The 22,892-nt window shown below is 40.0% G+C and overlaps 1 protein-coding gene across 1 annotated transcript; it reads right to left on the bottom strand.

Annotated features, from left to right (window-relative positions):
• Positions 1 to 2,740: 2,740 nt before the first annotated feature.
• On the bottom strand, positions 2,741 to 17,751 carry LOC139454605 (MFS-type transporter SLC18B1-like). The gene is made up of 13 exons (XM_071236419.1): positions 17,629 to 17,751; positions 14,474 to 14,569; positions 13,969 to 14,042; positions 13,415 to 13,562; positions 12,214 to 12,282; positions 9,470 to 9,560; positions 8,604 to 8,740; positions 7,759 to 7,857; positions 6,780 to 6,874; positions 6,142 to 6,237; positions 5,146 to 5,220; positions 3,254 to 3,347; positions 2,741 to 2,833 (listed from the first exon to the last, which is right to left on the bottom strand). The coding sequence occupies exons 1-13, from the start codon at positions 17,749 to 17,751 to the stop codon at positions 2,741 to 2,743; spliced, it is 1,290 nt and encodes a 429-aa protein (XP_071092520.1).
• Positions 17,752 to 22,892: the final 5,141 nt, after the last annotated feature.

Here is a 22,892-nt window from a genome sequence, read left to right on the forward strand (position 1 = left end):
GAATTCTGAACTGTCTGATGTGCATGCCGAAATGATAAATTTGCAAATGATAATGTTTAGTTGCACCTTCCTGTGAGCCTGCATACCGCTCAGCGCCGTGCTTTGCAGACGTCGCGGTTACGAAAAACGTATACATTGTATAAAAAAGTGTCACGTTCTTATTTCTTCACACAACGTTACAAAATTGTACGAAATAGTGTATCTTTATGATGTCTTTAGGAAAGACTAAATGTTGTTGCAAAATGAATTTGTTTTTATTTTCATGCCATCGTTGAAATTGTGAGTAGTCACATTTTTCGTGTTTTTCTTACCTGTATACATTTGTGAACTAAGTTCATGTCAACTTGCCAAGTTTAGTCTTTTTCATTGTGTTTTCATTTTCATTGGCAGTTATTGATGTCATCATCGTTCACAAAGGCAAACCTGTCTATACAAAGTCCGGTTTTTGGATTCGGGTGGTCGAAAAATTCATCAAACAGTAAGCCCTCTAACACAGACGCAAACCAGGACTTGGTGGTGATGATCTTGGCGCTCTAGAAACAGTTTCTGGCAACATCACAATCTGAATCTTGGAACTTCAATCTGGGCATATGCAGTTTTGACAACAAAGACATTAAATGTGTTCAGAGGTTGAATTATACGAATAACTTTTCATGTCAGTCAGATCTCCGTCCGCTTTAACGAGGTCATTTACTTTGACAGGCCTCAAATGGCCAGCCATGTTTGTTTACAAACGGGGACGTAGTTTTTGTTTTTACTGTAAAATGAAAATCATGTGTAATAAATGAAAAAAATGATAATGTGAAATCATGTTGTTAATATGAAACTATGTGTCTTGTCTTAAAAATCTCAAATCAGTGAGATTGTAGCACTTAAAACATCTGAAGGGAATGGCGTGGATTTGTGAATGAATGGAATGAGAAAAATAAATAGTTCCGTTGTCCAATGAAAATTGATATTTGTTCCACTGACCAATCAGCTTCAAGAATCACTAATTGCACACTGTGCAAATATCAAAAAGTTATTACACTGCATATTTGAGCCCATATGGGTAATAAATCATTTTTTTATTCGATTATGACAGAGATAGTACTGATCTTAAAGATTCAGGCAAGTGTCACTCCAAATGAACGAAATCCGAAAGTCTTAAATTTTTTATATGCAGGGACAACTGTCTTATAATGAGTTTTTTTGCAAATTGCAAAGCGAAGGGTCACCCAGAAATCGGTTGTACAGAACCAGCTTGTGAAATCAATAAATAACCACAAAAGATCAATGAATAATCAACACATTATATTGAAACACACAAGATTAGGTGAACAATAAGATAAGTCAATACAATGGCCCTCTTCTACCTCTTTTATAGGCACAGCTTGTCTTTCAGAAACTATTTACCTCACGAGACCTCTCTGACGATCAAGGGGCGTTCGCGTAGCCTACTGGTTAAAGCGTTCGCTCGTCACGCCGAAGACCCGGGTTCGATTACCGACATGGGTACAATGTGTGAAGCCCATTTCTAAATATTCCCTAATATTGCTAAAAGCGGCGTAAAACCATACTCGCTCACTCACTCTGACGATCAAGTCTGTCCCGAAAGTGAGTTAGGGAGGTAACTCTAACACTTCTTGTATAGACATTGTATGATCATGAGCCCTTCGATCAACATCTGCTAACTACAGAAGCAGAGTCGATTCTATGATTCTGACTGTATCATGAGCAAGTGGTCATGAATCACAATTTGATAGTGATTCATAAATACATGCTCATGATTAAGTCGGAATCGTACAATCGATTCTCCTCTTTGCAGTGATTTCTTGTGAATATTGAAAGGGTTTTGTCGCTTTTATTTTTCCTGATAACATAGTACCATGGCCTTCTTCTCGCTCTTTTATAGGCACAGTCTGTCTTCCAGAAACTGTTACCTCACGAAACCTCTCGGACGATCTGTCCCGAAAGTGAGGTTGGAAGGTTACTCTAACACTTCTGGTGATCAAAACTACAGAGTCCATGCTATGATTCCGATTGTTTCATGCGTATGTGTTTATGATCACTATTTGATAGTGATTCATGAACACAATCTTATGATAAAGTCTGAACTGTACAATCGACTCTGCTTTTGGCAGAGTTTTCTTATAAATATAGAAAGGGTTTAGTAGCTTTTATTTATTTGCTTTCCTGATAAAATAAACAACAATATATGACAGAAAACATCAAGCTTATGTTACTATTGCTTTGAAATTTATCAGTCGATTTTACAGAAGCACCCCTGGACAGTTTCAACTGTACTTATGGAAAGTAACTTATGTTAAAGTCGACACGTGTTTTCACTAGACGCCCAAAAGTAGCTAGTAGCATACATAAAAATTATTATGAAGTAATAATAATGTGATGGGAACAATGACACATTGGTTAAAATACACTGAAACATTGGATATGAATATAGTTTTCATAATTAATATGTGATCATCCATTTTTATTTCTCAATGAAATATCGTTTCGAAAAAGAACTAATCTCTTTTTACTTTACATGATCTGACAGTAACATGTTTATTTCTCTTCTGTCACTTACAAGCGATAATGGTTATAGACTGGTTTTAGCAACGTTCGGCTATCATCACTGCATGACACCAGAATGGGCTTCACACAATCATATCAATCATTTCTGCTACATGTACCTCATATGAATAACGAACAATGTGTCAATATCAGTTGAATATTTTAATTATTTCTTGGTGAAAAATCATTTTATTTCTGAATAACCCTCAGTGTGTGTTTTCCTGAGTTTGAATTTGCGCCACAATGTGATCCCGAGGAAAGGCGTGAAAGACAGACTCTGGAAGAGAAACAGAAAGGTCACAAAGACAGAACATTATGAGTATTGCATTTTTCGTCTCTATACTGCTGAGCTGAATAGACATGCGAGGTGTGGATATCAGGCGCCATATAATATTTAATATTGTCATTATTTACCGTGGTTGGTAGATTGGTTGGTTATGCAACGCCACACTCATAAAAATTCCAGCTATATGACGGCGGTCTGTAAATAATCGAGTTTGGACCAGACAATCCAGTTCTTAATATCATGGGCATTGATCCACGCAATTGGGATACGATGAGATGTATCAACCAAGTCAGCGAGCCTGACCACCCGATCCCGTTAGTCGCCTTTTACGACAAGCATAGTCACCTTTTACGGCAAGCATGGGTTGATGAAAACCTGTTATATCCTGGAATCTTCAAGGGTCTTATTTACCGTGACCATAACTAGAATGGAACATCCTGTCATCAGCCACGGGAAACCAAAATGATCCATCATTATCCCAGCTAGAATAGGACCGGAGAACGTTCTGCAAAACAATATGTTTGTATTATACTCGTTGATGACGAACATATTCATTATTTTCTCTTTTAGATGAATGAATCGCTATCATATAGTGATTATATCTGGTGTTCGCGAAAAGTTGAGCATGTTCTGCCCCATTAGTGGCAGAAACATTCAATTCAAGTCAAATCTACAACTAAAACAAAAAAAAGCACGAGAACATATGGTACAAGTTAGAATAGGGAATTGCATCACGATAATAATTTTAGCTGATGCCTCAAATTTGAAAGCTATACTAAGGCCTTGAATGTTGTAACCCTGATCAAACAACTTTAGGGCAAGAGCCGTTTGAAGCTCTTTGAAATCTACTAATCTAAAGAGTTTAACGCCGCTTTTAGCAATATTACAGCAATATCAAGGCGAGAGACACCAGAAATGGGCTTTACACATTGTGCCCATGTAGGGAATCGAACCCGGCTCTTCGACGTGAAGAGCGAACGCTGTAACCACAAGGATAAACAACCGCCCCTACTAATCTAGATATTTTGTACGATTGTGCCTCATTGTAGACACCAAAGGGTGGAACTGCTGGAATACTGATCGGCATTAAGAAAAGGTGATTTTTGGCTAACAACAAGTGACATCTTTTCACGTCATTTGGGATGACGAAATAGGGAATGTAACCACCGTCCTTCTGTTATCCAGGCAGTCACTGTATTCAAAACCCCGAAAGGGTGGTATCATCACAAGGACGAGAGCCTGACAAACCAATCCCGAATTTAATCAACAAGCTATAACAAGAAGAGTGATGTTCTAATGACCCAAATCCCAAAAGTGTTTGGCCTTTCTTGACATTATACACGTGAAAGGAACGTTATAAGAAAAACATTATTTAGCATACTCATGTAAATGAGGCTTTTTAAAGAGTTTACGTTAATTTGACCGCACTCATATCATGCGTTTCTTCTTTTATAAGTTTATCTTGGCACTCGATATCCCGACTTGATCATCCTTATGGTTTGCAATTAACGTGATAAGGTTTTGAGCTCTTCATTGGCGACCAGGTCACTGGAATGGTCATTCTGAGGCTGTCCTGATTCTTTGTGTGCTGAACGAAACCTTTTGTTGTATGGCATTTTTATTAGGGCTTATATACTTTTAGCTAGAAGTTATGAAGCATGAGCTTGGCTGAAATTGAGGCTCAAAATATTAAAAGAATTCTTATAGTTTTCTCTTAAACGGAACTACAGGGATGATACTTTTTGTTTCTAAGTTGTCCTGAACCAGGCTTGTGTTTTGCGAAACCGGAAGTGCTTTTAACGTTCCCATTAATGTTGTTAAAGGCATGGGTCTTCTTTATAAGTCATATGACATGTATGTTTCCCCAAACTGGAACTGATATCAGTCAAACGGAAATGCAAGTTGTACACCTTTTTTCCCAAATTGAAGACCTTAAAGTATAGCTGCAGTCATTTGTCTTTCTGTCAGCACTGGCCTTGCATTTTACAAACTCGGAAGTGATGTCATACCGGAGTTGCTTTATGTCTCGTGTTTGTGTAACGCATTAGACAAAGGTTACAGATCAAAGCTGAAAAGAAACAGATATTGGTGAGGTCAGTTCTCACCTGATTTTTTAAAGTCAACATGATTCACGATACATGTTTCTGTGGGAACCATTTTGGGGCCTGCAAGTAGGGATGGGGCTGCTTAATTTTGGCATTTAAGTCTCACACCTTTCTAGTTACTTAATTATAATATTTTACGAGCCAGCTGAAAACTGTATGCATGCATATTGACAGAAGACATTACCATACATGTCTCACCCTATGTAAGTAGATGACTGAATAATGCCTGCCAAGAATCCGAAGGTAGCTACATCACCCTCAAGTCCCGATTCTCTGAAACATAAAAACACATGTGTGTGCGTGTGTGTTTTATTGTATCATACTCATAAGAAAAGAGTTCATATGGCCAGACTGTATGACTCGGCGTGTTGCATGTCATCGTACTAATATGCAATGCAACTTGAGTTTTGTACCAGTACTAAATATTAATTCAAAGTATGCTTATAACACACCGTTTGCATCTCTAGAACTCTTGCAATGCAATATTCTATGGATTATATTACTTGGTAATCAGCATTTACGTCGTGAGGGTTATTATCTATAAGTATTGTTTATTTTGTTTCGTTTAACACCGCACCCAGCGATGTTCCTGCTATACGAAGTTAGCCTGCAAAAAATGGAGTCTTGACCAGAGACTCCAGTGATTGATATAGTGAACAACGAACCACGCTATGCACCAAATAACCAAGTATGACCGTCCGATCCATTTGGTCACCTCTTCCGACGAGCATAGGTTTCATGAGATCAATTCTAAATCAGAATAACCACAAGGGCTATAAAAATAAACTGTGAACGCATTTAAGAATTATTCAAACATACGACACTAAGTGAGACTAAAGATACCACTTTAATCAAACTTCACAAGAATAAATACCGTTTATATGATACATATCTATTTGTATTTTTCGGAAACGAAATATTTACCTAGATAATATGAACTACTTATCTTTGTAAGGTGACTCTAATGACTCTTTGTTGGCATTGTAGTCACACTAATTATTTCATATTCTCTCACACATGACTTTGAAATCAGGACTTTCTTCAATCTGAACAACGTCGCCTGTTGAAGAATTGGAAATTTTGAGTTCGGGTGAAACAACTATATTTCAGGTGCTCAGTATCATTCCTCGTTTAAAGTCTAAACGTTCTCGACATAGATATTCCGTTGGTATTTTCAATTTTAACAGAACAAACCTCGCTCCCTCGTATATGCACTTCACTGCACTGACAGCGACAGGGGCAAAAGAAAGTCCAAAGAATGCAGTCATCAGTATTGTCAGCCACAACACGCTGGTATTAGACAAACGATATTATACAAACGATATTGTACAGTATTAGAGTCCATAAACATAATCACATTATAGGACTCAGCTACATTCACATCATATTTTTAATTTCAGACACTGATTAGCAAACAAATTTACTTAAGTCTATACATGTAATTGAACTACCACCGAAATAAAGCAATAACGCTATTCTATTATATATAAGTATTAATTTAGTTCTCTATCGTTACTTAAGGTCGAATTGGGTTCATGAAAACGAGCTCAACCATATGGCTCTGTGAGATTGTAAGTTAAGTAAGATTTAGTTTTCTGATACCTACTTCTCTGTAAATGAATTTTGATCACTCAAAAGGAAGGGAGTTAAAAAGTAAGTCAGTTCAGCCACCAAGTGTCAGAAAGCCGAAACAATGTATATCCGCATTCGTGAAACCAAAAGTGAGAGAGTGTGTTTGATTTAACGCCGCTTTTAAACAGTATTTCAGTTACGTTCGACGTAACAGCTTGATGTGGGAAGAAAAAATAAAATACCATGATATTAACACTTACGTCGGAACAAATCCCAAAAACGGAGCTGGTCCAAAAAATAGGGTACTGGTGGAAAGACACCACAGTGCTACCCACAATGTAGGGACTGCTGACACCTGGTATGAAAAAGAGAATTGTTACCACATTTTGATAACAACTGTTTCGTTTATATTTGATAATTTCAAATATTTACTTGCCTGACTCAACAGCGGTAGAGCAACGATCCAAATGAGCGCATTAGCACAAAAGAAAAACAGCCACAATCGTAATCCTATCACGATGGTAGCTCCCATATTTCAACATAAAATTTACGATAATAATAGTGCTATGTGTAGCCTGGCCTAGTCAGGTAGCATTCATACCCTGACGCAAATGTGATCACGTCATCCCGATTTCATCGGACAAGGATCGCTCTGACCGTTTCGTCCCTAAAATCCAAAAGGGGGTGCATTATCAGCACGGTCATAGCTAAGAGAGTTGGAGAAAGAAGGTTTGCAGGAGAGTCATTTGGACATTTGCTCCACAATTTCACAACCTGTCAAGAATATTGTCCAGTATTTCCAATCCTGCTCAAATCGAATTATTACAATGGACATTTTAACATGGTATTTCATATCGATGCTGAAGTGCAATACCTAAAAACAGAAAGTGCTATAGAATTTGAACATAATTATGCATGATAACTGATAAACGAAAATGTTTTGTTTTTTTGTGATCGTGTAAGTGAAACTGAAGGAAATGTTGGTTTGGTTGTTGTTTAAGCCGCACTATTCAGGCCATAATCGAATCTTAACCAGACAATCTAGTGACTGATATCATGAACATCGATCTTCACACCTTGGATACGATGACATGCATCAACCAAGTCAGAGAGCCTGACCGGCCGATCCCGTTAATTGCCGCTTACGACAAGCATGCGTTGCCGAAGACCAATTCAAACCCGAATCTTCACAGGTCATAACTGTTTGTATTATAAATACTCAAGACAAGAATGACATACATGTTTGTCAAGTAGATATCCCCAGAGCGGCGTGGCAAGGGCATACACAGAAGGGGGTATCATGAAGATGAGACCAATTATACCTTGGCTGAGGTGAAACTGAAATAACAAATAAAGCAGGAGTATGAACATGATAAACACTTCTGTTAAATATTAAAGCGATGTAAATTAAAGTGGAAAACCCCTTTCCATAACCATATGGAATCTCTGTTGAACCAGATTGTGCGGCTCCGACTATACCGTGAACAGGTGTTTATGAATCACTATAACATAGTTACGATACCAGGTGTCGGCGTATTCAGCCCCGGTGGTGGCACCCTACATAAACACATACAAAGGCAAGTCAAGTTTACACTAAAAAAAACACGGGAACCTAAGATAGAAATTAAAATACTCTACAACGTGAGTGGCGATGTTCTGCTCCCTGTCACGTGAGCATAAACATGGTTTCAATACTCAAAAATCTTCATATGATATTTTTCTCAAGTATTCACATATGTATAGTTCAGATACAAGTTCGACTCCATATATCATGCCTGATCATGCCTACATGTGTCAAGTCCTTATCCTTATCATGCCTACCTGTGTCAAGTTCTTATCCTTATCATGCCTACCTGTGTCAAGTCCTTATCCTTATCATGCCTACCTGTGTCAAGTCCTTATCCTTATCATGCCTACCTGTGTCAAGTCCTTATCCTTATCATGCCTACCTGTGTCAGGTGTTGGGCCCCGTTCCTCAAAGTGATCGCAGTACTAAGGCGATCGTAACTCCCATACTTTGACATAGACTTACGACAATCGTAGCACTAACAGGGCTCAATGTAACTAACCATGGTGATACCTACCTGTGTCAGATGATGGGCGTAGAACGGGTACATGGAGTTCAAAGTAAAGAATGCAGCATACATGGCGAGGATTCCAAACCAGACTGATGGGCTTCCAAAGACAGCAAAACCAGACGGTCTTTGTGTTGGAGGAACAGCTACAACATAATGATTTTCAGAATATATCACAGAGATGTGGGTCGATCAGTTTTACATAACAGTGTATATGTGAATTAACAAGATAATGATAATTAAAAATATGTGTATGGATAGAGTATGCCAGCTCGAGCATAATTGCAATGGACAAATCAATCCCATCTAAATGATGCATCATAGTTTATATATAAATACGCATATACCACCAGTACATAATGCTGCATGACAGTAAATATATGAATATACCCGCAAGGAGATAATGTTACATTGCGCTTATTAAGGATAGACCAACAAGTACATAATGTCACATGACAGTAAATATATGGATAGACCTTACGACCGTTTAACTGAGGATGGACCCACACTATCAATATGCTTCGTAAGTTTATGCAAGGACAGTCCCACAAGGATACAATATTAAAGATTTATAGGCACGACAGGGACAAAATGTCCTGTTGTGGTTGATAAATGGGGCAAATTCGAAGGCCAAAATGAGTTGACAATTTAACATAAGATACATATCCACTACATGACACATTGAATGAGATATTGAGAGCTTAACAGCTCTGAACAATAAAACAGACGTGCCTTAGCCGATAACATGATTATGACTACGTGTTGATTACACACATATTGTTCTGGTCGATAGTCCGCATACCTGCTGTTGTGAAGTGAGAATAACATGACTCAGTGTTATATATTTATTGATAGTGTAAAGTTATGAAACATACTGTCTTGATGAGGCAGGATGACATATGATGCGCATCCACAGGCAAACGTACAGCTCCCGAGCACCCAGAATGGGAGGCCATACCCTCCTAGCTGAAGTGTAAACATTTGCTGATATGAACTGCAAGCATCAAACTGTATCACATGTGCATTGTCATAGGACATAAAGGAATGAATTGATATGTTCGAATATATGGGTAGATGAGAACTATATGAAAGGGAACATGTCTGAACTCAGCTATGGTTCATAAGCGCGATACGTTTGATTGAAAAATAAGTCACAAGTTTCTGTCACTGAAAGTCAATTACACCGTGGTCGATATCACTAAATACAATTAACTTTTTATGTATTTATTAAATGGCTTCAGGAAATACTTGGCAAGAAGCACGTTGACTGATTTGCAGGAAATTTCATACTGATAGAACAATGTTTCATTACTTTAATCCAGATTTACGAAGACTCATGAATAAGTAGTAACATGTTGAAATATAATTATATAATAATCGAATTGATGGTGGCTGAAATTGAAACAAACAAGAAATTGTCATTCAAATAATTTTGTGTTTATTCCCTAAATTTCGGCGAATTCTTTCGTCCTAGTAAATGTTATGTTTTGGTCAAACCCTATTTCACAGTGTATACTAGTGTGTATAGGGTAGGTTATTAAGAAACAGGACAGCTGACACGCGACAGTTTGTCTATGAAATCGGCCATTGCGTTTTCAATACGTCATGCTCACAATCATCACTTTTGTCAAGGTTTTGTTGTGTGATCCCGCGAGATCCAGGAGTGTTTAGAAAATTCGAAACAATGGACAGCTCTTAAATTTGTGGAAATAATGCCATGTTTTGATCATGGTCATGATAACATGAATTATTTATGAAATATTGAGAACTCCTTTCTGAAATGCTACATTTACAAGTACTTGTGATATTTTTGAACAATGTACTGGATGACTTTGTTATACATCTATGGCAATAAATACATTTTGGTTGTGTTCATTGTAATTCCTGCATTCTGATTAGCTGAATGGGGCACGTGTCATTGCATTCATTTCCTAATGAATGTAAAAATTTAAGCCACGCCCACCGAGGCGGACTATTTTATTACTACTGCATGTCGGGGAATCCCAATATTACAGTCGAGGGAATTCCCTTTCTGCTCACGTGTATCGTCATGCACAGGAACTTAAGCGAAATTCATGCATATTCATTGTCCAAACAAATCTTTGAGACCGAAGACCGAGAAGGAATGACACAGCAAACATGCAGGCTCGCTCGTCTATTTTTCCCGCTCGCCTCGGTGCAACAACTTTAATGTCTTCGGCTTTCATTTCTAACTAGCATTTTTCCAAATGTGTCTTCCCGTTCTCAGGGAACTCATGTTTGATTCTGGCGGTAACTGACCATATCATTGCAAACCGTCGCCTTCTCCCGGACATATTTGTTACGGTTTGTTACAGTCTGCATGTTGCAGTTCTTCTCGCCTCTTTCCTTGATTGACAGGTCCTATGAACTTTATTTTTATCCTACATTCCGTTGATTGGCTACTGACTTTGTAGGCGTGGAAAGTTATGTGCATAAATTAAACAACCACCTGATTCATGTCACGCCACAGTATGGATTCCAACACCAGGAATGTTTATCAATCTCGTCATTTTTGTCTGCTTTGATATATACAACTGTTTTTGGTTAAAATAAACTACTAATTTAGATAAAACATGTTTCGTTGTCGAATTTAATGTTAGCATTGACTGTGTATTTTTTTCGATTCATACCCCAATGAACCGAAAAGAATACACAGTCAATCCTTAGTTGAAACAAATTATCAAAGAGGTTTCTTCTTCTACAAAACTAGCTTTTGTTTATTAACAGACGACAGTTTCTAACATGCAGGGGTTTCTTTGTGCGGTTTCTGATACTCAAATCTGATACCTTGGGCTGTTTCAAAAGCCACGCAAGAAGAGTAATCAGGGGATTACTAAAAGTAAAACAGTAATTAAAGTGAACCTAATGCCAAATTATCATTGGACCAAGCAAAAGTATCAAGAAGCAAATGGTTTTCTACAGATAAGGAATTATTTCATGAACAATACTTATGCATCTAACTTGGTATTCTGTATATTTACTGAATCCAATATTAATCAATAACTAAGCAGCTTATGATTGACGTCTTAATCAAATAATATACAAATCCATTATCTACAATATCCTCACATGCTGGCAAAAGTAAAAGTAAGAATTTGTACTTACTTTTAATCTGATGAATATTTTTAGTAATTGTGGGTATCTAGTTTACATTCCAAACGTCAATGCCAGGAGATAACCAGTCCCGATTATCTGTAGACACGGATTCCATATGGCGAAAAGGGCAAAGAATTGATGGAAATTATAGGAATGGATCACTGAATGTCAGTGATGAAAGCATGCGTTCGTGAGATGGGTACTCCACAAGCAGCGTTCACGGCTAACACAATTTTAATTCAAAGTGTTTCTCTGTTGCCTAGCGCTAAACTCAGCAATACCCCTGCCGTATGACGGTGGCCTGTAAACAATCGCGTCTGGTCCCAATAATCCAGTGGTTTATAGTATGATCTCACTATCAACCAAGTCACTAAGCCTGACAACCCGGTCGATTAAACGCAATTGCAATGAAACAACATTTAAATGTTATTAAATTCATTATAGTATCAACTGGTTAACATTAGCATTGCTTTATACAATTTTCAATATTGTATCACCTCACCTCATAGAAACCACTTCCCAACGCTGGCCCAATCATTAAAGCAGCCCCAGACGCAGACTTTAACACTCCCTACAGAACAGAATATATACACATGACAATATTTGTTTATTTGTTTGTTATTTAAGTCAGCAATATTCCAGCTATATGTCGGCGATCTGTAAATAATCTCAACCAGACAATCCAGCGATTAAAATCACGAAATAGCACTTAGGCACTGTAGCTCATTCGGTTAAATATAATGACAAGGCCCTTTACACCAGCCAAAGTTAATTTCAAACCATAATTCCTTAGACAAACAAAGTCATTATCTTTTATGCCAACGTTTTAGTGCAGAATATATAAAAAAACGAAAGAATAAATAAACAGTGGATGTATTGATGACTTACTGGCATTGCTGTGTTTGAATTTGTTATACATCAAGTCTCAGTTCAACCAAGTTAATGTTGAAGAAGGTAGAGTCAATTCACAATTCATCACCTCTCTTTTACAAAAATGGCTGATCATATTTGTTGGGATTGGAGATATGTTTATCTCAAAGATGGCTGTCAGGAAACCATATGTATGTTAGATTTACGGTAGTGGTGTCTAGAATGGACGTTCAAAACACACACGGGTTTCGAGAGGAAGTCCTAAAAGGCCAATATTATTCTAATCTGGTTAGGCAACAGCATGAGAATACCAAGGTTAAACGTCGTGGCAAACTCACGAAAGACAATTCACTTGTGCACACATATGTTGTCATTTGTGCATTGCATGACTGTAAATTTGAACTCAGTCAATATCATCCGCATTCACCGTCATATTTCCACCTTTTTCTCGAACTTAAAGAAGGAACTGACTGACAGACAGTATGCAAATGATGTTGATGTCATTTACGCTATGGAGAACCAGGATGAGGTTACCTACACCAAAGGGATCCAGGCACTCAGGCATAATTAGCAGTAATGTGTGGCCCTCGGAGGGATAACGTTGACAAATAACTAGCAACCAAATCCATCAGCGCAGTCCATCACAAGTTGAGCTCGAACCTGTCAGTCACCCCTAGGTTTACCTCATTTTACCGAGGAAACGAAAATGATCAACCCACCTCCATAAGGCTGCCGGAACTGTCACAATGGTAAACTGTGTTACAAGAAACAGTGAAACTGCAGTGAACAGTGCCCCCAAAATGATTGTATATGTCATTAAAAGTATTACATACGTAAACAGTTGCGATTCGTTCTGGAAAACATAGTCCCACAATAGTAAAGCTAGATGTCATGACCGATGCTGTTCCCAATGCCTCCATACCCCTTACGAAGAAACAGGCAACAATAAATGGGATCCCGGACGGTAAAATATTCAAACATCTGGAAAAGAAACATAAAGAATGAATCCTTGTTTCAGCTGTTTTTAACGTTACCAAACTCACTGTACTTTATCATAAAGACGGGTGAAAAATTACAAATTTACAACACGTTTCATAAATGACAGTCATGTGTGTCTACATAAAAACTATAAGAAACATTTGTTAAAATGAAAATGGCCTTTAAATCAATTCGTACTTTCTTTAATTAACTATTCTTACAAACACTAAATAGTATAATTGATAAAAGCAGGCTACAAGAAAACACATATACAAAATTTGAACAAAGGTTATGTAGTTCTTTCCCAATCACTCCGATAGGGAGACAGGGAACTCTTGAATAGTTTATTCAATTAACATTCGAAACAATGTATGTCCACAATTAATTCTGTTCGAATAAAACATATTACCCGAATATGATATCGCAGCAGCCAAATATACATAATCCGACAATGTAGAAGGACCGGGGACTGAACCTGGATAACTGAAAATGGACTGTGCAAATACACACTTTTATCGCAAGGTAAATAGTCTCAACTTCAAAATATTGTTTGATATAAGGATAAGCTGACAACTGCAGAGTTGAAGTCATCCCTGTTGTCGCATTGTCTTGTGGATAAGGTTTTGTCACACAGGAGGAAAATATATGGTAGCTGGTTGGCCAACAGGGATATTGCCTGTAGATACCAAAGAATGAAGCTACTGGAAGAATATTGATCGACATAAAGGAAGAGTTGACTATTTGAACGTTGACGTCATCCCCCTTGGCATATGGTTGAAGTAAACATGATATAATCAATGCTACAAGTTGTACAATAACTACCATAATAAATATTCCACAACAGATGCGTTAAACGTAGTCTAATTTTGATATTTCGTCCATGTAAGAACACACTGCATCATTTGAACACGTACCAGATAGCCAAACACTGGCGATGACAGGAAGATGACGAGTTCTGAAGAACTATAAATGAAGCCTACGACAGTCAGACTTGTACCTTTCTTTGTTGCCTGCAGTGAAAGTATTACATAATATAAATATATAAACACACAATATCAACATGACAACGTCTTTTGCACATTCAGAACAATGCGTCGAAAGTGACGGTTAGTCATTAATAATTATGAATATAAGTAATTGAGTGAGTATGGTTTCACGCCGCTCGACGCATTATTCCAGCAATATCATGGCGGTGGACACCAGAAATGGGCTTCACACAATGTACCCATGTGAATTTAAGCCAATTCAACATTGCCTTTCGCTTTATCATATAGATTACCATACAGTTCAAGGATCCGATAGTAACGCATCACTATGACCATTGTTGGCATGCATGGTATATGACATAAACTGAGTAGTAGTCATTTTGTTTCGTGCAGTAGTAGTGACAGCTGTTTAGTCCCTGGCGTTTGGGTTCTATAATTACGTACAAGGAGATGAAATAGGTCGTCTCATAAATTATGTGAAATATCTCGATGTGATTACTGAGCTCACATCTGCTCAACAACATGAACATAATATGTAAGTGCAGATAGATGCTTTCATGGGTGGGAAACTTACACAGTTGTTTGTACAGGCTCAATAGGGGCTTAAATTGCAAGCACATATCTTCCTTATTCTTTTCGCTGAGGGTGTTCTAGAATGGCTTCCAGTGGCACTCGCATTTGTAAATGAAATATGTTTTGACCCAAACTCATAAAATGATAATGAAAAACTTTCCGCAATCACGAGACGAGAGTCCATTGTATTTATTGCATCCGATGTACGTGTGTCAAATATGACTTAGTACTGTTTCTCCTCCGGTTTTTCATCTTGTCCGTGCACATCTAGGGCGCAAGTAGACACTTCAGTCTGATAACCAGCTGCAGATAAATTGTGTGTTGTTCTAGAATCCATCTACATTTTCATTGTATCGTATCTCGGTATTTAGTATGGGTATCGACATCACTGTGATCTGTAAATTGTCGGACGTTTTTCAAATGACGTATATGCTCATAAATATATAACGTCAATGCCACACAATAACCAGTCTTGATTTTCCGCCGCAAAGAGATTCCAATGGGTGTAAAAGGCAAAATATCGGTGCAAATTATATGAATGATCTCTAAATATCATTGATGCCATGTATTTGCAAAAAGGGTAAGCATGTCCTGCCCTACCGGTAAAACCGTCATTCATACGGTTTCTATGAAAAAGTTAGTGCGTGTTGCCTGACGCCGCACAGGAACACTATTAACATGCGACGGTTGCTTGTAAACAAACCAGTAATCAAAAACTCACGTATGGTTACAAATTACTCAATCTACGGTTAATGATGTACTATCATATGCATCCTTCATATTTTAACTCGGCCGGTCGGGTAAACTGGTGGTTAAAGCGTTCGCTCGTCACGCCGAAGACCCGGGTTCGATTCCCGACATGGGTACAATGTGTTGAGCCCATTTCTGGTGTCCGCCGCCGTGTTATTGCTCGAATATTGCTAAAAACGACGTAGAACCATACTCACTCACTCATATTTATATATTTATAAACTAAAAAAGTTTCGGCCACCCTTGTATTTTCATTACAAACAATTGTGTGTATATCTAAATGAATATTTACTCTCTTGAACGTGTATGAAAATCTTACTCAACGTTAGTGATGCGATTGTGAGCAGTTATTTATGAAATGTTTCCTTTTTCTCCGTACAATAACTCTTGATGTGAAAGTATTCACAGCACAACCAAATGTCACTGAATGTTCTACAACACATTGTTCAAACATGTTCCACCAATAATGTATCATTAGACTCTAAGAATTTCAATGTATTTGTTCTCAAAAGATACGAGTATGTGAAACTGTGAATAGAGTTCACCACTCGTCTTTGTTTTTAATATGGCAAATATAAATATCTTCCTGTATTTGACTCGTTAAAGGCTGGCCAAATACCGATTAACTAAGGTTAGGTGAAGTGAAATAGGGTTTAACGTCTCGTCCAAGATTATTACACTTATATAGCGACATGCATGCACGTGTGTGTGGCTGCTTGTGATAGTCCGTACTGATGCCGATTTATAGTGCTAGCCAACTGAGATACCATGCCACAGTTTAACATGAATACCCCACTCAGACACAGTAATACTGACTGCGAGCCTACCAGTCCTTGTTTTATCCCATTAATGCCGAGCCCCAGGCAGTCTAACAACAAGTAACATCTTTTGGTATGACATAGTCAGGGAGCGAACCACCAATCTACGCGCACGATGTATGAATTTGTAGTGCTAGCAGACTGAGATACCATGCCGCAGTTAAAAATGAATACCCCACCCAGACACAGTATACTGAATCCGAGCCGACAATTCCTTGTTTTAGCCTTTTAATGCCGAGCGCCAGACAGGGTAACAACAAGTACAATCTTTTAAGGTCTTTGGTATGATGCGGCCGGGCATCGAACCGCTGACCTTCCGCTCTCCGGGCGGACGTTCTACCACTATACCACGGAGGCTACCTGAGTCTTGGCTGATATTACCTATTTAAAAAACAAACACTCGTGATTTATCACCCATGTATTCCGCGGCCGAAATGACTTAAATCTGTCTCAATGTTTATCTATTCCTCTCACATCACGAATCTGGCGTGTGTTAATACTTAACTACACCTTCATAACCATATCAGGTAGACATTAAAATTATGTAGTTGTTATGTCAGCTTATGTCTTCATTTAGTACATACTTTATACAGAAAACCTAAGAGATTATTCTGTAGATATACCTTGTGCATACCACGAATGTACATTTGATAAACGAGTTGAGATGAACTGGGGTTTAACGTGTGTGCGTGTTTGTATGGGTGCCTTTCACTAGAACTAATGCCGGCTTTTTAGTACTAGCCCACTGAGATACCATGCTGCAGTGTAACATGGATATCCCACTCAGACACAGTATACTGACTCCGAGCCGACCAGTCCTTGTTTAATCCCTTTAATGCAGAGCCCAAGGCAGTCCAACAACAAGTAACATCTTTTGGTATGGCGTGGCCAGGGAGCGAACCATCAATCTACGCGCACGATGTATGCATTTGTGTGACTTACCTCTATAGCGAAAAAAGGTGCAATTAGGGACACACAGCACACAGCACAGAAGTTGGACAGAACAATGACTACCAGGGTCAGCCTGTTCCTCTTTGCGTGCGTCACTTGGGGCAGATCCTCCATGGTGGTGCACTGCGCTATTGTTATCTGTGTAATGCGATATGGCCGGCCAACACCACAGTGTGTTCCTGCGAATGACTTCAAATAATGACAAACATGCCATACAGAATGTTTTATAATGTAACTGGCAATTTGAAACAATTATAATTCGGAGTGTCATGTCATAGATCTGCCTGGCAAAGGTGACTCATGTTTCACGAGCAGCGATCGTCGACGATGGTTTCGAGGAAAAACAACTTGTTATCACTTAAATCGATATCAGTTATAAGTTCTGTGAAGTTTACAAGTAACAGCTGTTGCTTTCTACACATTTTATTAACCTTTGTTAATTACATAAACAAAATGAGATTGTGAAAAAGAATATTATCATCGCACATGTGACCACCTGATTCTTATAGAGTTGACTATTTGTGGCATGCAGTGGATGCGGCACAACGATGCATTCTATATTGAATAATATTGAGCACAGCCACCAGTAGTTCAAGTGTTGTTTAAATCCTGCTGAGGTGTCGTGCAGGAAACTGAGGTACCATAAGTCCTGCTGAGGTGTCGCGCAGAAACCCGAGGCACCGTAAGTCCTGCTGAGGTGTCGCGCAGAAACCCGAGGCACGTATGTCCTGCTGAGGTGTCATGCAGGAAACTGAGGCACCGTAAGTCCTGCTGAGGTGTCATGCAGGAAACTGAGACACTGTAAGTCCTGCTGAGGTGTCGTGCAGTAACCTGATGCACCGTAGGTCCTTCTGAGGTGTCGTGCAGAAACCTGATGCACCGTAAGTCCTTCTGAGGTGTCGTGCAGAAACCTGATGCACCGTAAGTCCTGCTGAGGTGTCATGCAGAAACCTGAGGCAACGTAAGTCCTGCTGAGGTGTCATGCAGAAACCTGATGAACCGTAAGTCCTGCTGAGGCGTCGCGCAGAAACCCGAGGCACGTATGTCCTGCTGAGGTGTCATGCAGGAAACTGAGGCACCGTAAGTCCTGCTGAGGTGTCATGCAGGAAACTGAGGCACTGTAAGTCCTGCTGAGGTGTCGTGCAGTAACCTGATGCACCGTAAGTCCTGCTGAGGTGTCGTGCAGAAACCTGATGCACCGTAAGTCCTTCTGAGGTGTCGTGCAGAAACCTGATGCACCGTAAGTCCTGCTGAGGTGTCATGCAGAAACCTGAGGCAACGTAAGTCCTGCTGAGGTGTCATGCAGAAACCTGATGCACCGTAAGTCCTGCTGAGGTGTCTTGCAAGAACCTGAGGCACAGTAAGTCCTGCTGAGGAGTCGTGCAGGAAACTGAGGCACCGCAAGTCCTGCTGAGGTGTCGTGCAGAAACCTGAGGAACCATTAGTCCTGCTGAGGTGTCATGCAGAAACCTGAGGCAACGTAAGTCCTGCTGAGGTGTCATGCAGAAACCTGATGCACCGTAAGTCCTTCTGAGGTGTCATGTAGAAACCTGAGGCACCGTATGTCCTGCTGAGGTGTCTTTCAGTAAACTAAGATACCGTATGTCCTGCTGAGGTGTCTTGCAGGAACCTGAGGCACCGTAAGTCCTGCTGAGGTGTCGTTCAGGAAACTGAGGCACCGCAAGTCCTGCTGAGGTGTCGTGTAGGAAACTAAGGCAATGCAAGTCCTGCGGAGGTGTCATACAGAAACCTGAGACACCGTACGTCCCCATGATCTCCAGGTTTGTATTTATATGACATGTTTGTAGATATTAAAAAACACGCACTCGTAAACACCATGAAATTCATCAGTGGCTATGGCTGTTCAGTTTATGAGTAACATCTGGTTGCTTTGGAACACATTCTGAACACCATTTGGTGTTTATGGCAACGTTGGCAACAGACCCAATCCTCTGAGTGGCGGGCCACGCGTGACCAATAATCGACAAGACAACTGGGTTCGAACAACACACCTACGATTCCAGCCAGCAACAGTGACTACAAGATGCATCCCTGGTCGACGAGTATCTTCACAAACCGTACGTCGTCGCCTCAGATGTGCAGGGATTGTCGCCGGAAGACCCGCCAGACGCCCCACCGTCAAGCACGTCTACAGTGGTGAAGACAGCGTCTACGCTGGACGGCCATGCAATGGGAACAAGTTCTATTCACTGACGAGTCTCGTTTTCATCTCAGCCACAGCAATGGACGGATTTGAGTGTACCGACGTCGAGGTGAACGTTACGTCAATCATTGTGTCATCAAAGAAGATCGGTTTTTGGGGCGGGGATTAAAGCAAGACAGAGGACCCGTTTGATAGTGGTAGAGGGAGATCTCAATTGACAGCGCTACCGCGACGAGATCATCGACCCTGTTGTTCTACCGTTTTTGCGTCGTCATGGCCTAGGCATTACCTTTCAACATGACAACGCCCGGCCTCATATTGCTCGACTTGTTCATGATTCTCTTCAACAAACATCCCCCTGTCCGGCTCGCCCCCATGATCTCTCACCAATCGAGCACGTGTGGGATGAGATTGATCGGCGCCTTCGACGTCAACCGCGTGTTCCACAGACACTCCAGAACATGCTCCAGCAGATATGGACAGATATCCCACAGGACTTTGTGCGACGCCTGGTTCATTCCATGAGACGAAGATGTGTTGCTTGCATCGCTCTTGTCGTAGCCTTTCCAGGAGGTTTTCAACTTTTCTAAGGCCCCACCTTGCGCCCTGACATATACACTTCACCCCACCCACAACAACAGAGGCAAAGGAAAGTCTAATGAAGACAGTCATCTGTATTGTCAGCCACAACACGCTGGTATTAGTCAAAAGAGTATACATTGTGAGAGTCCACAGATAAATTCACATTACAGAATTCAACATCTTTCACATCCACATCATTCATTTTAGCCATCAATCAGCAAACAAACTTGATGTTTCTAAATGTAAGCGACATTTATATAAAGCAATTATCTTCATATATCAATCAATTGTGGTTTGTTAAGAGTTGTTCGATTGGGTTGAGATCTGGTGATCTCGACGGCCAGGGCAAGACGTTGGCATTATGAAGGTAGTCTACCGTTACATGAGCTGTGTGCGGTGGAGCATTGTCCTGTTGAAACAGCTCCCTCTGGCGGTCAATGAATGGAAGGAGATGAGGTTGAAGAATTTAATTAATGTAGCGATTTGCTGTCAAATTTCCCTCAACCACAACCAAGTCAGATCTTCTGGTGTAGGATATGGCCCCCCATACCGTGACACTACCACCACCGACATTGTCGAATTCACGTACACTATGTGTTCAAAACGCTCATTTCGACGACGATAAACACGTCCCCCATCTTGCCGGTGAAGAAGAAATCGTGATTCATGGCTAAACCACACTCGTATCCAGTTTCTCAAATTCCAAGGCTGTAAGGTATGGCACCAACGTAACCGTCGCTGTCGATATAGCTGTTGCAAAACAGGGACTATAACTGGTCTTCTGGGCCGGATTCCAACCACGCGAAGATGGTTCCTAACAGTCTGGTCCGACATCCTCCTCAAACCAGGGATGCGTCCTGGAGTCCTGCGATGACGTAGGTGGAACAGTTAAATGTAGCGATCCTGTGCAGGGGTGGTAACTATTGGTCGGCCGGTTCTTGGACTGTCTGCAGTGGAATTGAACTGTGTGTGTCGGTCACAAAGGCGGTACATGATGCTGTGGTGGACGTTGAAGTGGCGTGCAACAGAAAACCGCGACGAGTCTCGGCATTTTCGAACTTGAAAAATGTTGACAATTAAATGACAAATTATTGGCTTATGCTTGCCTTTTCATAGCCACTACCATGAGTTACGAATGCCATAGCTTGCCCGTGCGTTTTGCGTTACTGTTTTCCTCCATGACAGTTTTGAACAAGTTAGAAAACCATGCCGTTTAAGGCATTGCAAATCGACTGTTTTGACGCACCGATTGTCGAATATCAGGCCACCAACATTTTCCAATAACATATATCCAATTTATATACGGGATTCTTTTGTGTAGTCAGGTTCAATGAACTAAATACTACCTATGCGTTTCTTTTTTTGAAGATTGTATATAAACGGAACAAAGTAACTCACATAATGTTCAATAACAATAAATTTATTCAGAAATTAAAAAACGCATCTTTCAATGAAAGTCATATTCGCGAAGACGCATTAGATGTTTGCGTGTTTGTTTCGAACAGGATAATCATACACGTTGTTTGTGAATGTGAACAGAACACATTAGGTCATAAAAAAACCGCTTTTGTTTAACAGTATATAACGCTAACGCAATGGCGAGGCTGAGGGCCATTCAGGGGTCTACAGGCGTCCAGGAGAACGCTTCAGCGACGCTTGCGTTACACAACGTCGTCAGTGTGGTCTAAAAAGCGTAATGGTTAGGTGTGGCACCCATAATGATTGTGTCTCTGTTCACAACAATTCTGCAATACGGTTTTCTGATGACGAATATCAGAGACATATTTTTGTAATATAACAAACGTCTGTAGCTGTATTGGTTACTAACACTGCCGACTGATAGCATGAGCGTAATCAACTTTGGTTAGTTGTCGAACTGTACATACATTCGGTCTCATTAGTACTGTTACTATCATATATTAAATCCATTCACGCGTAAACACAGGTTACAAATTCACGTGTGCTGGATCCGGAGAGCCCTCCATCTTCACTGCAACAAGAGTTTGAGGAATGTGTCAGTTCATTTGAGTCATTATGAATGCTCTGCGACAGCTGTTATACAACCTGTCGCCTGGCATGTCGGTGAACATAATGTGTGTATGTGTGTATGTGTGTATGTGTGTGTGTGTGTGTGTGTGTGTGTGTGTGCGCGTGTGTGTGTTTGTTTGTTTGATGTTTAACACCGCACTCACAAACATTCCAGCTATATGAAGGCGTTCTGTAAATAATCCTGTGATCGAAATCATGAGCATCGTTCCGCGTAATTGCATCAAGTCAGCATGACTGACCAGCCGATCACGTCTGTCGCCTCTTACGACAAGCATAGACACCCCTGTGTGTGTTTGTGTGGGAAGGGGATGGGTGGGTATAAGTATGCATAGGCGATATTAAGCGTTGCTGTAGTAATGAGTAATAGTTTACATATCATTATGTGAGTGAGTGAGTTGAGTTTAACACCGCTTTTATCAGCATTCAAGTTATATCACGGCGTGTCAGCTTAATGTGGGAG

The sequence above is a fragment of the Haliotis cracherodii genome, unplaced genomic scaffold (genome assembly GCF_022045235.1).
Source record: "Haliotis cracherodii isolate W230 unplaced genomic scaffold, xgHalCrac1.p SCAF_1, whole genome shotgun sequence".
Classification (NCBI taxonomy): Eukaryota; Metazoa; Mollusca; class Gastropoda; order Lepetellida; family Haliotidae; genus Haliotis; species Haliotis cracherodii.